Below are 17,456 nucleotides of genomic sequence, written 5' to 3' on the forward strand. Positions count from 1 at the left end.
TATAATATTTATAGGTGATAATATATATATTTTTAATAATATTAGAAATTTAGGTTGAGTTGGGTTGGGTTAACTCGAATTTTTAAAAGTTTAACCTTAACCCAACCCAACCCGAAAAAAACATAAAAATTTCAACCCAACACAAATAAAAATGAAAACTAATCCAACCCAACTCTTACAATTTTAGTTAGGTAGTCTTGATTGTTCGGGTTGTCAGATTATTTGAACACCCCTAACGAAAATATATCGAAGGCATATCAATTCAAGTCCAACATGAAATATCATGTGTCTAACACGACATTTCTTACAATATCATGAAATCCAAGGCAATGTGGCATTCATGCACTCAAATAAGTAAAGCTCGAACAAAAGAGTAATATTTGAGTACAATATGAGTTGTACTCACCTCCATGCACCCGTCAATTATAATAGGAAAAATATTTAAAATATATTTTTCTTAAAAAAAGAAAAGTTTTGCACATGACAACTTATGATTGGACAATTGAGTTTTACATATAACAACTTATGATTAGACAATTGAGTGGAGGACACAAAGATAAATGCAATACAAAATATATTCGAATATTTATCCAAACAACATGTATTTTACTTCAATAATTAAAGAAGTTGATTGATAGGGGCTCGGAAAGTTCACGATACCCATCAATCATCTTTAACTCTTTATGTAACCTCTTACTCAATTATACAAGTAACGTTTGCTTCTAAATGACAAATGTTTACGTATTAAAATATCCGTTAAATACTCCTATATTCTATCAAGTTAGTCTCTTAAACACTAATTTAGATGAGTTTGAAAGTTCCTTATATTTGCACCATTTACATGTCTCTAAGTTTTTGGATTGTTGTATTTATGATGAAAAGGATTTTGTGACAATAAATTTAATTATTGAACTTTCGTATGTAATAATTTAGTCCAACTCTCTAATAAAAAATTGTTAACCAAAAAAAAGAGGAAAATGTAAACGGTATGTTTAGTTACCTTCCTCAGTAAACTTCCTTAATAGATTTTGGAGGGTTGCCAAAAATCTAAAGTGCTTAATAATAAATAAAAAATTAATTTTTAATTAATTAAACGGATTTAAAATAGTTTTTAATAACTATATAAACGTTGTTATTTGAAAAGTGTGATTTTCTGAGCATGGTACTAATTTGACATTTTAAAAGTTGTTTCTAAATATAGTTCAATTATACAAATTTGTGACTAAAATTACTTTAGAAAAATGGAATTAAACACGCCTCAATATATTATAATAAAGAACTAAAAAATTAAAACTATTATGATAATATTATATATGTTTAGTAGACCATCATTTACCAAAAATAGATTTAGGTAAAAATATCAATTTGGCCTCTATATTTTAAGATTTGTATTATTAGTTTCAATAGTGAAAATTTTCATGTTCATGACTACACGAAATTTAATCAATCAAGCATGATTGTGGTACTTGTAGGTGAGATTGAGAAACATTCTTTATACTAAACGTATCTATTTTTTATACTAACTCAGTTTACTTCAACTTCAATTATCAATTGTGTCGTGTGGGTCTTAGTGTAATGAGATCGTGCTACCTGTACTAAATACATGTTTTTTTTTGTCACATCATACATTTTACTTCATTATCCTCCATCTTACTTTAATTTGTTTCGATACGATCCAAACAACTTCTCATCCATAATTTTTTTTAGCATGGTTGGTGTCTCAAACAAGGCCCTTGCTTGCTTGTTCCCTTCATTCTAGTGGCCTAAAGTCTATCTTAATTAAATTTCCTTTAATAAATTTCTCAAGGTCCAATCATACAATCTCAAAACTATTTGTACTATATCAATATTTAATAAATATATCATAATACTCCATATACAATTTTAGAAAAGTATCACTTTATACACCTATTTTTTATTTGTATCAATTTAAACACTAAATTTTTGTAAATGTATCAATTTATATCCTTTATTAAGTTTCATTTAGGAAATCTCACGTGAAACTCATAATTGTATCAATCAAATCCCTTAACTTTCATAAATGAATCGATTTAGACTCTTAGTCATAATTTCTTTTGTAAATCCAACATTTGAAGAAATCTTCAAACATTTGAGAATCAATGTATGAATAATTTTCAAAGGTAATTATACTGAAAGGTCTATGAGTGTATTTGGTTTAACTTTTCAAGGGTTTAACTTTGAAAATAAGTCATTTTAAAAGAAATTAAAGTGTTCGACAACCTCGAAATAGTTTTTGAACACTTTCAAAGTAGATTATAAATAGTTTTTATTAAAGGGGTTTAAATCAAAATGACTTTTTTTGAAAAAAAAAAAATTCTTTGGTCAATTCAAATATGCCTTAAATTGATTGACATATGCTAAAGGGTTAAGAGGTTCAGGGTTCAATCCATGGTGGCTACCAACTTAGGATTTAATATCCTAGAGTTTTCTTGACACATAAATCATAGGGTCCGGTTGGTTGTTCTGTGAGATTAGTCAAGATGCGCATGAGTTGACTCGAATACTAACGATATAAAAATTGGTCTAAATTGATTGACTTATGAAAATTTAAAAGTTTAATTGACTCAAATCATAAGTTTCAGACGATCTTAATTAAATAAGATCTGGAAGAGAAAGTAAATTGATATACTTATAAAAGTTTAGAATTTAAATTGATACAATCTTAAAATTTAAAAATATAAATTAATATTTACATGGTATATTATTAAATATTGCACATAAAAGTTGATGCCACATCATTAGGAAAACCTTAAATATATATTTTAAGCTTACTATTTTTGTTTAAAACCCCAAATCAAATTACTTTTTTTTCCCACTTTTTTTATGGTGGAAAGAAAAACCCAAAAATCCCAAAACTGTTTTCTCACACAAACACACAAAAGATTCTACATTAAATTAGGGGTACAATGGTAAATTCACAAAAAGGTCCTTCTCCTCCATAAGTACTCCCTCATCTCCTCTTCCCCAAACGCCCACTCCCACTTTCACTTTCCTTTCTCTTTTTCATTCATCAAACCCAAAAAAATGGCTAAAACCGCCATTCTCCTCTGCATTGTATCTCTGATTTCAACAATGTGGCCGGCCGCCGCCAGAATTCCCGGCGTCTACTCCGGTGGCCCATGGGAGAGTGCCCACGCCACGTTCTACGGCGGCTCCGACGCCTCCGGCACAATGGGTAGGCAAGAGTTTTGAAAGAAAGAAATTGAAGCCGAAATGGGTAATTTTAGATTTGGATTTTGAATTTTGGGTTTGTGTGTTTGTGTGCAGGTGGAGCTTGTGGATATGGGAATTTGTACAGCCAAGGGTACGGAGTGAACACGGCGGCGTTGAGTACGGCGTTGTTCAACAATGGGCTGAGCTGCGGTGCTTGTTTTGAGATTAAATGTGCGAATGATCCGAGATGGTGCCATTCCGGCAGTCCATCGATTGTTATTACGGCCACTAATTTCTGTCCGCCGAACTTTGCTTTGCCCAGTGATAATGGCGGATGGTGTAATCCTCCTCGTCCGCATTTCGATTTGGCTATGCCTATGTTTCTTAAGATAGCCGAGTATCGCGCCGGAATAGTTCCCGTCGCGTACCGCCGGTCAGCCTCTTTCTTTCTTTCATTTTTGTTTAAATTACCATTTTACCCCTTCTAACCTTTATTTGTTTCTTTAATTTTTTTAAAAGGATTATATTATATGTTTCTTTCATTAAATGTTAGGATAAGATTTCCTCTCTTTAATTTTAATTTGCCCGAAATTTTAAATAAATTTCTTGTTTATATTTTCTTTGTTGTGCTTTAAAAATGTTGGTAAATTTTAAGGATAAATAAACTTTTTTTTATAACATGTAGTGGTAGAATTTAATTTTTTTTTTTGCTTGGAGGTTAGTATGTCATAAATTTTTGTTGGTAATTTTTTATTTAGTACCATACTTTCGATTATAGTTGAAAAGATTTGTTTTGATCTTTGTAATTTCAATTTTGGTTCCCATATTCAAATGTACATTTTCTGAAAGTGACAATATTGATCTTATTTTTAAGTGACTATAGTTAAAAGTAAAAAATCATAATGAAACGAAATTAAGTAACTAACCAAAATGACTTAAAAATGAAAGTATAAAAATCAAAATAAACTAAAATGAAGGTACATCTACCAAAATAAAAATCTAAAAAGTACAAAAATAAAAAATGAAACAAAATTGATGCAATGTTCAAAATTGTATTTAAATCTATTTTTTTCTTTAATTATGTTTCTATTTGATTTATGTTTCCAAATATTACATTGCAATCGAATTTTGAATTCAATTTTGATATTAGGTTTCAGGATTTTACCTTTATGAAAAGGTAGGAATTAAAAGTATAATTTTCTCCAAAATAAATTTGATCTATTTTATAGGATTCTTTTTCAAAGGTATTATTTTTAAATAAAATAAAATGAGTCGGCTACTTCATAAATATAACAGAATGTCATTATTTATCAATGATAGATTACGATAGATATCTATCTATCAATGTTAATGATAAGAAGTCTATTATAGTCTATCATGATTTATCATTGATAGATCGTAATATTTTGTGAGTTCTACCATTTAAAATAATTATCTTAATTAATTTAATTAATTACGCAGAGTGGCGTGCCGGAAGCAAGGGGGGATCCGGTTCACAATCCACGGGTTCAGATACTTCAACTTGGTTTTAATCACCAACGTCGCGGGTGCAGGAGATATCGTGAAGGTGAGCGTGAAAGGCACGCGCACCGGTTGGCTGAGCATGAGCCGTAACTGGGGTCAAAACTGGCAGTCAAACGCCGTGTTGGTGGGCCAGGCCTTGTCTTTTAGAGTCACAGGCAGTGACAGACGGACTTCCACCTCCTTCAACGTGGCGCCCTCTGATTGGCAGTTTGGTCAGACCTTCACCGGCAAGAATTTTAGGGTTTAGAACCCGAATAATTTCGCTGACAGACCAATCAAAATCAGGAGAGAAGTTTGAGATTTGACGTGGCGTCACGTGATTGGATCATTTCAGGGGTAACTGTTTTTGACTGAAGTAAATATTTGATGAGGAAGAAAGAAAAGGGCTGAGGTGGCTGAACAAAAGTGTGGCCCACAGTCCTACATTATAATATCATATTATATTTTATAATATAATGTTTGTTGTTGTTGTTATTATTATTATTATTATTATTATTATTATTAATGTGTTAGCATTTATCAAGCATTTTTATTTAACAACAAAGTTGGGTGAATTATGTAGTACAATTGCAAACTGGCGAAGTGTATTTTTTTGCTACATTTTATATATAGTAAATTAATTGCTAATTTAATGCTTTTTCCTACACTATTTATTTCGGTGCATTATATAGCCGTCCCATATTATATTTTTATTTTTTCAAGTACAACAAATCGAAAATGAAAATTTAGTTATACATGATAATTTGAGTTGAATTATTTTAGATAAAGTTTTTGAATATTTTTAAGAAATAATTATTTTAATAATATTAATATTTTAGTGGTTTAATAAATGTGGTTTAATAAATGTAGTAATGTTATTTCAAATGTGTAATAAAGTATTATTTGTCAGCATGACTTAAGAGTAGTTGTTAAAGTAGGTTATTAGATAGGATGAAAATTGACGATAAAATAATACAAACACTATAAGTATTTTTTTAACTATTTTAGAATTTAAAATCTTAAAATGGTTATTTATTTATTATAGTTTATTAGAGAGAAACAAATATTTTTAAACTTCAGCTAAAACAATAAATTTTAAATTTTAAGTTTTAATTTTATTTCTCTCGAGTTTCATATAGTCGGTCATTATCAATTACTGGTGAAGTAAACTTAGTTTGGTAATATCATTAATTTTAACCATATAAAAATTATTATTGCTTAACTATAAATGCAGACAAAAACATTAAAAGAAATAGCAAATATATAATTGATATTTATTTTTCATGAGCCGTTTATGTTTTTTTGGGAAAATATTCATTTTTAATTTCTATACTTCAACTTAATTTTATGGGTACAATTTTATTAAATTCAACCCTAAAATTTAATAAGTAATAAAATCAATATTTTATATAAGGTAAATTAATTAACTTTTACAATAAACCACATAATTAGAGGTACTCAAAACCAAATCACACATAATCAAAGAGAGGTATTAGTTTTCAAAATTTCCACTCATGAAAATTTTAGTTTTATTCAATCAATTAATTAGATATAAAAAGAATAATGTGTTCATACTCAAAAGTGTAAGCACTCTTTAGTTAGAACTAACATTATTTATTAATACCACTCATTAATTAAAATTAATATTATTTAAAATATTATTATAGTAGTTTATTGATAAATGATAAACCAATTATACTCAATAATTAGTTGTTCCTATTGTTTTTATTCACAAAAGTAATTGAAAGTGAAGAAATTGAAACCATTTAAAAGTTGGTTAACTATCTATTAAACATTTCTCTATTTGTTCAATAATACCAAAATTAAAAGCAAAAATAGCCTCAAAATACTCTATGGGATTTGATGGTATGAAATAAATATAGTCTCTAATATTATTACCAAATAAATATAAAACAAACAGTTGAATTTGTACATCATACAATCAAGATTTGAAATATCGATGTCAATAGAAGTATCGAGGTCTCAATTTTATGAAATAATCAATATTGATAGAAATTTTGAAAACTTTATGGAAATTGTTATAATTAATTAATGAAACTTTGATTGTGACTGAATCAGACTACAATTGACCATTTTTAATCATCATTTCTATAAAGTAAGACAACATTTAAATGTATATTATAAAATATTTATGCAAATGTCAATGTGATAGAAGAAATATAAAATAGAAATGAAAAAGTAAATACAAATAATATCAAATATTGAAAATTAATTACAAAATTAAAGAATATGAAATATTTGCATATAAAATAATTATAAATTATTTATTATAAAAAGAGTAGATATAAAAAATGAAAATTCATAGCATTAAACTAACACAACATAATAAGGATAAAAAAATATCATAATATTAAACATAAGAAGGGTGTAAAAAGTATAACATTAAACATAATACAACATAATAGAAAATAATGAAGAAAAAGAAAAGAATATTAGAGAATTCACATAAATTTAAGTTTGAAGTGAAATGATGTGAAAATTCAAAAAGAAAAAAAAATATGAATGAAAATTCGATGAAAATATCGAAATATCGATGGAAATTTAAAATTTCGAGAAATTGAGAAAAAATAAAAATTTCTCTCTACTAAAATTTCGAATCTATTGATTGAAATTTTAAAGCATGCATACAACAATACATAGTTGAATAGACTAATGAATATAAACATCAATATTCTACGAATCATTATCAAAGAAACATATTAGAAAGTTTGCTGCCTAACTAAAACTTTTTAAAGCACAAGTACTATTTTTATAGTTTTTTTTTTTTAAAATTTTTTTTAAAATGATACTCTTAATGTGATGTAAATTATGGGAAATGAAATTTTAGACATAGGGAGAAGGGACATAGGGTTGAAATTATTATATATGGGTAGAGTGACAAATTTCTTTTCCCTATTAATTGAATCACATGAATATCACATCAAGCCAGCAAAGCACATGGGTGGGGAGAGGCAATTGTTAAAGCCTACTTTTATTTTTATTTTTATTTTTTTTAATTTTTCACTACTCTTTTTGGGGGGAAAATGAAGGGCCTTTGGATTCCCAAAGCCAAATTAAGCAAAACTACAAAAAGGGCTTTGGATGCCTACCTAAAGTATTTTGAGTTTTGTGTTGTATGTTGAGGGTGGAAATGGCTAAAGAAAAAAAATGAAATTTGGAATCTATTTGAATGATGTTGATTTTTAAAATAGAATTTATAGATCTAAGCTTTTGAGGATATCTACTTATAGAGAGACAATTTAATTTGATATTGACTAGTCGGTGTTTAACCGACTCGTTAAAATTAATTCTAATTTCATAACTTATATGAAAGTCATACGTTTTTGAACTTTTAGTTTATAATAATTTATTCTCTAAATTTTGGTACGCAACAATTAAGCTTCTGTATCTTAAAATTTGTAACATTTAATTTTTATCATACAAAAACCTCATCAAATTAAATGTGAATTTTATTTTAACGACTTAATTTGGGAAGTTTATGGACAAATTAAGCACCTAATCAATTTATTGATATGTAACTTAAGAAATTAAATCTTAACAATCAATTTTCATGGTAATAATTAAACTATTAAGAATTAAGGGAAATCACAATAAATGACAATTTGAATATGTTATTTTGTAAGGGTGTCATCCATATTTGATATTTGCAATTGCAAATATGACAAAAAATTTAAATATTGATTTCTAATTTTTCTTCATTCCATTTCCCCTCAACAATCACTTGATAGAGAAAGAAAAAGAAAGATATAGAGAGAGGGAGGAAAGTGGCAACCAGCGACTAACGACTAGCGATCGGATATGCGACGATCGATAGAGGTAGGTGATGGAGAAGTGGAGTAGTGGGAGGCAACAGATGGTGTGGAACAATGCTAATTAGTGAAAGAGAGATGTTGGACGAAAGAAAAATAGAGAGAGAGGGAGAGAAAAATGGCGACTGACGATTGAACGTGCAACAATCGATAGAGGTAAGCGACAATGGAACGGTGGTCGATGACAGATGGTGTGGAGAAGGGTTGGTTGGTGAAAGAGTGATGTAGGGAAGGAGGTCTACTTCTGTGAAGAAGAAGAAGTTTATTTTAAATTTTTTTTTTATTTTAAGTGTACCATTACAAAGTATATCAACTCAGACAAGTGCATCATTATCAAGTTTAGCAGCAGTATATCAGTCAAATGTAGCAGCAGTATATTAGTCAAGTATATCAACATTATAAAAGAGTGCATCATTATCAAGTTTATCAGCATTATATCAAACAGATTTATCTTTATCAAGTACATCAATCAATTGTATCAACTTTATCAATAGTATAAACAAGTAAATGATTGACAAATTTATCAGCGTTTTACTAGTCAAGTACATCCTTATCAAATATACTAGTCAAAGGCATAATTATCAAGTAAATCAGGTATATCAAGTATACTAATCAAGTGTATCAAGTGTATATCAGTAATGAGGGCATTTGTGAAATTTTACATCTTTTATATGTGGGTTGAGCTTCGTTTTTGTCATTTTTGCAAACAACAAATATGTGGGCTATGAGTCTAATTAATGTATTTTGTTTTGTCTTTTTTGCAAGTGCCCTAAAATTGAAGTACTAGGCTAAATAATTACAAAATATAAAGTATAGAGACTAAATCGTTGCAACTAATGTTTGAGAATTAAACTTATTTATTTGAAAGATGAGGGCTAAAAATGTTTTTGACCTAAGAAATAATAATAATTAATAACCAAGAAATTATTTCAAATGGTAAAACTGTTGAAAATATTTACAAGATATAACAAAATTTTAGAACTATCATTGATAAACGTTGATAAACACTGATAGAAACGTTGATAAACACTGATAGACTTCTATCAGTGTCTATCAATTAGACACTGATAGAAGTTTATCAGAGTCTATCACATCTATCATTGATAGTTCTAAAATTTTGTTATATTTTGTAAATATTTTGGTTCATTTTTCTATATTTAAAAACAGTCCTTAATAACCCATGTAAATTTAATTTTATAGTTCTTTGTATAAAAAGAATAAGAAATATATATTCTTTATGATTAATTATATTTGATGTTGTTTTGTACTTCTAGTTTACACAACATTTTGCCAAAAATAAAAAAATAAAAAAAATAAAAGATTTATACGACTTTCTTTTTTATAACTGTGTCAATTAAATTATGTTTTAAGTTTTTGACGAGAATATTATAAACACGTGAATGAGGAGCTCTTTCAACATATTAAAGAACAAAAATTAAAAGGCATAAAGTTTTGTTTTATAATCGTTTCAACACTTCATTCCAAATCATGTTTTCGAAGTTTATGTGAAATCAAATAATGTTATCGCAATCTTCTAATATCCACACCTAATATTCAACCGTAAAAAGTTAGAACATAAAGAAAAAAGGGATTTGGATGAGTAAAAACAATTGCAAAGGATGCAATTTATATAAAAAGGAGGGAAAGTAAAGATTCCAAAGAATGTGAGAATCAAAGCTTTCTCCCAAAACCTTTTTTCTTTAAAACATAAACCAAAAACCAATTATTTAGGTTAAATGTTCTCAGAATGCAAGTACTTAAAGGCCACATTTACATTAGTAAGAAGGTAATAAATCAAAGGTAATGTAAAAAGTAGGTCCAATTTGATTATCTTTATTGTTGTTAACTTATATTCTACATCTATACTGACACATGGGGACCATTTTCAAATCTATAGTGTAAAAAATGCATATTAATTACTGAGTGGAGTGTGCTCAATCTAATCACGTTTGGAAATTACGTCATATCGTTACCATTACTATTACAGTTACCATCATTATTACTGTTTCAGAGAAAAAGTATAAATTTTGACACTTTTACTGTTATAGAACTGTAACCGTTACCGTTTGTCTCTCAGAGGTAATAGTAACAATAAATGTGACAAAATTCATAATTCTAAGTAAATTCGATCAAAAGTAATCCAATTACATTTGTACTTCAGACTACAATTTGATCCATCAATAGAATTTCATTACGATTGTACTAATTTTCATTATGATTTGGTAAATGTGGCCTAAAGGTTTAATTAGAATAATTTAACGAAAATTGTAAAAATGAAACTGTAACGACCCGACCCCCTAGGACTTGTGCTAAGTCGTTACTATATGCATGTATACATCTAAAAAAGACACTTTTCATATGGCTAAAACCAAATTAATGTTATAAAATAAATAATTTTTATCAAAACTAAATAACTAAAAATCATTAATCAGGGTGCCCTTAATTTAAACCAAACATCACTAGAAAATTTGTCTAAAACAATCAACTGGGCAAACATTGAAAGTTTTCTAAATTCAATTACAAAACTGGGATTTTAAAACATGAAAACATGAGTGAAAGCATCTGCCTTAGTCTCAATAGCACGGTCACGGATTCCTCCTGTCATTCGCTGATGTGTCTTTATCTTTACTTGAAAAACATAACATAATAAAGAATGAGTATAAAATATTACGTAAGTAACCCTACCATCAGGGCCAGGCTATACACGTATATCCAATAAATGCAACATAATGGTGAGACATGCATATAATTAACTAAATCTTGGATGGCCATCTAGTGAGCGATTTAACTCAACCTAACATGCATCTGGTGGCTTGAAGGCTCATAAACATAGTAGGGTACCTGTCGATACACAGTAACATAGTAGGAAATCCATCGGATTCCGATAACATAATAGGAAACCTGTAGGCTTCTGATAACAAAGTAGGAAACTCGTAGGTATCTGATAACATAGTAAGAATCATGACGGCTACTGGTAACATAGTAGAAAACCTGCCATCTTTTGATAACATAGTAGGAAACCCGTTGACTTCCGGTAACATAGCAGTATTAGGAGAGCAAATCGTCACTCTTAACTAAAAGACATATCATACTTTAAATAAATTTCATAAATCATAGTACATGTCTCAAGATCCCACACATAATCATATCAATAACATGCTTTAAATCATCATGCTGAAGAAAATTCTAATCATATCATGCTTCTCAATATTATCTAGTCAAATCTACTAAATCATAAAATCTAAGTCGCCCAACTTAAAGACGATTCCAGTAGTTGTTGGGGTTGATGCCTTAAATCTTGTAGGTCCTGTAGTTTGTAATTGTATTGTACAAATAATTTATTTATTTAATAAAATATGAGGTATTTTATTCGACATTTAGTAGCATTAACCTATAAAACCAATAAACCAACACCCAAGCTTGTTTTTTGTAGCTTAACAATGTATGTAGAGACATATAGATGAACTGTGTTTAAGTGATAACCTGAGCGGTATGTAGTAGATGGATAAGGCTGGGTACCTTATCCTGGTAACACTATGAATATGACCTGATTTGTAGATGTTACAATTGTTGTAAAGTTCTACAAATGCTCTAATCCTGATCATTCATATAGAGACACTTGAGTGGGGGTGTTCTATATAAAAGGGTTTGTGTAAGACCAGACCACAAAATGAATAGTCTCATTATATAACATTGTTAATAATAGAGACTTACATTTCACCAAGATGACCATGTTGGGGTTGGTGCCTTAAATATCGTAGGGTCATGTAGTTTGTAATTGTATTGTACAAATATTTTATTTATTTAATAAAATATGAGATGTTTTATTTGACATTTAGTAGCATTAAACCCACAAAACAATAAACTAACATCCAAAGTTATCTTCAGTAGCTTAAATATGTATGTAGAGATACACAAGTGGATCATGTTTAAGTGATAACCTAAATGGTCTGTAGTAGATGGATAAAGGAGGGAAACCCATAAAGAAATTTGTTAAGACCAGACCATAATATGTCTAGTCTCATTAAGTAATTGTTGGGGTCGATGCCTTAAATCTCGTAGGGTCCTGTAGCTTGTAAACACTTGTATGAACAAACTTTTGTGATGTAATAATAAAAGATATTTTATTCATTACTGTCTATGAAATATGAGATATTTTAGTTGCATTAACCATAAACCAATAAATTAAAATCCCTGGTTATCGTTGTAACTTAATCATGTATGTAGTGACATACAAGTGGATCATGCCTTAAGTGATAACCTAAAGGTCTGTAGTATATGGATAAAGGAGGAAAACCTTATCCTGGTGATACTACGGATACGGCCGACTTTGTAGATGTTACAAGTGTTGTAAAATGTTACAAATGATATGATCCTGGTCATTCATGTAGAGACATGCGAGCAGGGGTATCCTATACAAAGGAGTTTGTATAAGACTGAACCACAAAATGTTTAGTCTCATTATATAACGCTATTCATGTCAAATACTTTCATTTCACTAGGATGACCATAGGTAATATGACCTTAATCCAAAGTGAGTTGGGAACTCCTGCCTATAAAGGTACTAATTTGATTTGCATGGGTGCGAGTGGCCCTATCGCCGACTCAAACCTACCACTTTGGGGATTTGTCTGATTGGGGAGCTGGGAACTCAGCTACACAAGAGAAAATTCACTCATTCCCCGAAGCAGGGGTAAGTAAATAGGTTGCTTACTTAAGGGCTGATTTCGGAGCTTGAATAATGTGGCGCCACACCTTCTCATGGTCCGTGAAGTGTTCACTCATAGTGGGACTATGATGTATTGTTCATTAGAGGAATCAATGGTACCTAAGGAGTTAGACTTAACTACAAGGGTAAAATGGTAAATTGGTCCAGTTGTACTTACAAGCAATTTGTGAAGGGTCATCGTACTGTTGATTGATTATATTCAATGGACACAGAAATATATCTGTACTGTGAAGAGTGCAACTGTCGGTCTTTAGTGGAATGACCAATAGTTACCAGATGATGGATATTGTGCTTAAAGAGTTTAGTCAATTATTCACGTATTGTTGGAGCTTCAAGCTATAGGTCCATAAGTTCCCCTTGGTAGCTCAATGATTCATGTTGAGAATCAGTTTTTGGGTTAGTTTGAAGTGTTCAAATTAACAAGAGGGAATTTGATTATATATGATATAATTAAATTGATTCAATTATCTGTGATATAATTGATTTAATGTATTAGATACATTAATTGGATGAATTAATATAAATATTATTTATATTAAATATTATTAAGAAGAAAAAGAACTATGGTTTAAATATTACATATGATGTGATATTAAAACTATAGGTTATAAATATAATATGATAAATTAGTTATTATATTTATTTATAATTAAAATAATCATGAGATAATTGTTTGGTTGATTTTTATTTTCTCCTTTAACCGTGAATAGTGGAAAGTTACTATCAGTTTTAATAACTGAAGAATTAAAGTGAAAATGGTTTTCATTTTTAAAAATCGCATCATAATGATCGGGTGAAAGAAAAAAAGCTATACGTTAGCCTTTGAGAGAGTGAACAATCTAAGTATCAAGTAGCGAGTTTACGGGATGATAGATCCTAATTACCCCAACGATCGAGTACCAAGTCTATATGATAGACTTTCTTATTCTCCCACTTACTCGATCGTTGAGTTCCTCCTTCCCTTTACCAAATTCACACAGAGCCTACACCTGCTGGATTCTCACACCGAGAATACCAAGGTAGCCTCTTGGTAGTGTTGAGCGTTTCTGTTCGAGGGTCGAGGATCGAATCTTACTCGATAGTGTTCGTGGATGTGACAGTTCGTGATTTGCACTGGTTGGTCATTGCGTTTGTGCTGATCGAGTTTGCTTAGGCGCTGGACTGGTGTTGATTGAGGGAATACGCGAAAAATAGTTCTTCAAAGGTATGTCACTCAATCCTAGTTGGTTTTAACTTAAAAGCATGCTGTAATTTACTCGATGATGCATAACTATTCTTGTACATTTGTAAATGTTTTAATTCTTTCATAATGGGTTTGGAACAATCTTGCTTCCGCTCAATGGTTCTCTTATTTAAGAATTCCTTCAATTGGTATCAGAGCCAAGTTGTTATGATATTTCAAATTCCATTGATATATTGAATTATATTTACATTCTTGGTTGTTTTGAAGCATATCCACATTGCGTTTAAGGGTTAGATGTAGTTGTGAATGTGAATTAATGATTGTTTTTAGGATGATTGCCGTTGTTTACTACTTTCTTTTACATTTCAAAGTTAATTTGTAAGGGCCCTTGCATTTTTGGGCATTATTAACTTGCTATCGAGTCTGTATTCAAAGTGTTTTGAGTGTTTTGAGTCGTTCATGATGAAGCTTCAAGGCATGGAGATGCAGTTTACTATAGAGGAAGAAGACAAAGAGTTGATCAGATAGTGTAGCCCAAGCTAAACGATCATTTAGATTTGGCTAGGTGATCGTGAAGAAAAGTTCTACTCGATCATGTAGAAAAGTTCTACTCGATTGTGTAGCATTTACTAAACAATAGTCTGGCTGATGCTACGCGATCTAGTAAAGAGTTTACTCGATCGTGTAAATGATGGGGGCAAACGATCGTTGAGTATGGGATACTCATAGCATGGAAGGCACGCGCACTAAACGATCGAGTAGGCCAGTATGCTCATCGCATAGTCACTAGCTACTCGTGTTGGGATTGGTGTCCTAATTTTTCCAGAGTCTTGTTGTTTTGTAAAGATACACATTGTTTAATGAATAAAATAAGTGTTATTTAATTCAAGCATTTACTCATATCCAATAAACAAAGCTCCTTGGTTATTTTATGTGAACTTAAGCATGTATATGTGATATATAAGTGGATCATGCCTTAAGTGATAACCTAAATAGGTCTGTGATGCTTGTATTTATGAAGTGAAAATGTGGATGATATGCGTTAATAGATTTGTGTTGTGCACTCAAGTTTCCTCAGCGGAATCCAAGTGTAAATTCCTCTGAGTTTCTTGGTAAGTCCAGGGTCGAACACAGGGACTTATGAAAATAGACTACGTTGGTGATTTTTATGAAGACTTTGTGGTAACCGGTTAAATAAATAAAGTATTGGGTTTTTTGTTTGCGTCGATGAAAAGTAAATAAATGTGGCGGAATTTGAAAAGAGTTGGTAAACGGAAGATGCGATGAATATGCGGTGAACGGGTTGAGAATGGTTTCGGCTAACACTCCCTAAAATGCGTTCATCCTGTGCGATCATGTAACATGCATACAACAGTAAACCACCTCTTGGTGCGAATGCCACAACTTCTAAGTTTAGAACGCATACGATATATGTGATAAGTCTACAGGGTCTACACATAAACCTCTATTTCTATTTATGCGATGACAACATGACATCCACACAAATATGCGACCACATAATATCATTTCGTTCTCTAGGATGCATGCGATGCAGTTTGACAAACAGAGCTTATCTCTAAGTCTCTATCTCTTGTTTATGCAGTTCTAATCTTGCTGTTTCGAGATTCTTAGCTAGATCTCTCGAGACATTAGATTCTTTCTTTAGACTCTCTCTCGAGTAACTCTAAAGGGTATTTTGTACAACATAAAACAAGACAATCGCAAGCAAAGAACTTTCGAGGTCATGTTAGCTTAGTACTTCTCAACCCATTCGACAAGTTTAGCTACTTATGCATATTAAGAGAGTGAACAGATGTAGAAATAGAACTTCCATTGTATAAGTATGAAGATGAAGTACATAATAACAATGCAAGTATAGAATAAAGAGCCTGGTAGCAATCTCTTGCTGTTAGGCATTTACACTATTTCTACTCGTGCTCAAAATATAATCTCTCTCTCGCGAGAGTCGGCCACACTTCTGGCCACTTAGCCCAAGTATCTACTGTCGAGCTGCTGCCCTGAGCGATCTCTGATGCACCAACTCTTCTCTTGCATCTATGCCTTAAAAATGGAAAGGAAAAACGATGAACCAAAAGCGTGACTAACGATGAACTAATCAACATTGTTAACATCCCCTTTTCTGAAGAATGCCTTGGTATTTATAGAGCAACTCCATGGTGAAAGGCGGTTTTCTCTCTCCATGGTTGTACATGGGACGAACTTTTAATCGCTATAGACTGATAGCGCCGAAATAAATTATCACCGATAAAACTTAATATACTTTGTGACCGTTATCAGCTGTCAACTTAATTTGGATTCGACTGTCATCAGCTTTCTGTCCCATCGCTCTTAATTGGCCTTACACCCAGATGCGCCCACCTTGTTGCGCTGACCAAGTTGCGGCGATCCTTCTCGGGCGAATGTTTGCGAGCACAATCAATGCAAAGCCTTGCGGTGAGGTTCCACTCGACCATTGAATTGCTATGATCGCAATCTTTGCATTGCATTAACGCATATTCTGCACAAAAATACAAAAATCAACTGTTCTAATGCGCTGAATGTATGCGACTGCAATATCATGAAACGATGCTTAATGGACGCAAGTTATCATATTTCATCAATGCAATCCAACATTGTTTAAGAACTTAGCACTATGATAACGTGCATTTCTACCCGTTATCACACCCCCAAATTTAAACAATGCTTGTCCTCAAGCATCAGCTAAAGATTCCTTTAGCAAGTTAACCGCATAGTTCTTTTCCTAGACTTCTCAAGGATACCTCATTCAAATCCTATATACCTGAATTTCCTTAAGTCTTATTCAAGTCTCTTCTTAAAATATTTCTAAGACCTAGGGACTGCAAGCTTAACTTTCAAAAGGACTTTACTAAATTCTGGAATATAACATGATTTATTTCAAAAGGAAATTTTCCTATCGGGGTGTCAAATGATTTTATCCTTGCACAAAAATTTTCTTCATTGATATTTTTTTCTGACCTTGCGCTGATCCGAGTCCCTTGCCTTCGTTTTGGCTTGC

At 30.9% G+C, this 17,456-nt stretch overlaps 1 protein-coding gene across 1 annotated transcript; it reads left to right on the plus strand.

Moving 5' to 3' along the window:
* Window positions 1-2,979: 2,979 nt before the first annotated feature.
* Window positions 2,980-5,215, plus strand: LOC120083885 (expansin-A4-like). Its single transcript, XM_039039793.1, has 3 exons — window positions 2,980-3,196; window positions 3,289-3,607; window positions 4,636-5,215. Exons 1-3 carry the CDS (start codon window positions 3,046-3,048, stop codon window positions 4,943-4,945), a joined length of 780 nt encoding a protein of 259 aa, XP_038895721.1. The 5' UTR covers window positions 2,980-3,045; the 3' UTR covers window positions 4,946-5,215.
* The last annotated feature ends 12,241 nt before the right edge of the window (window positions 5,216-17,456 follow it).

Source organism: Benincasa hispida, chromosome 8, assembly GCF_009727055.1.
Source record: "Benincasa hispida cultivar B227 chromosome 8, ASM972705v1, whole genome shotgun sequence".
Taxonomy (NCBI): domain Eukaryota; kingdom Viridiplantae; phylum Streptophyta; class Magnoliopsida; order Cucurbitales; family Cucurbitaceae; genus Benincasa; species Benincasa hispida.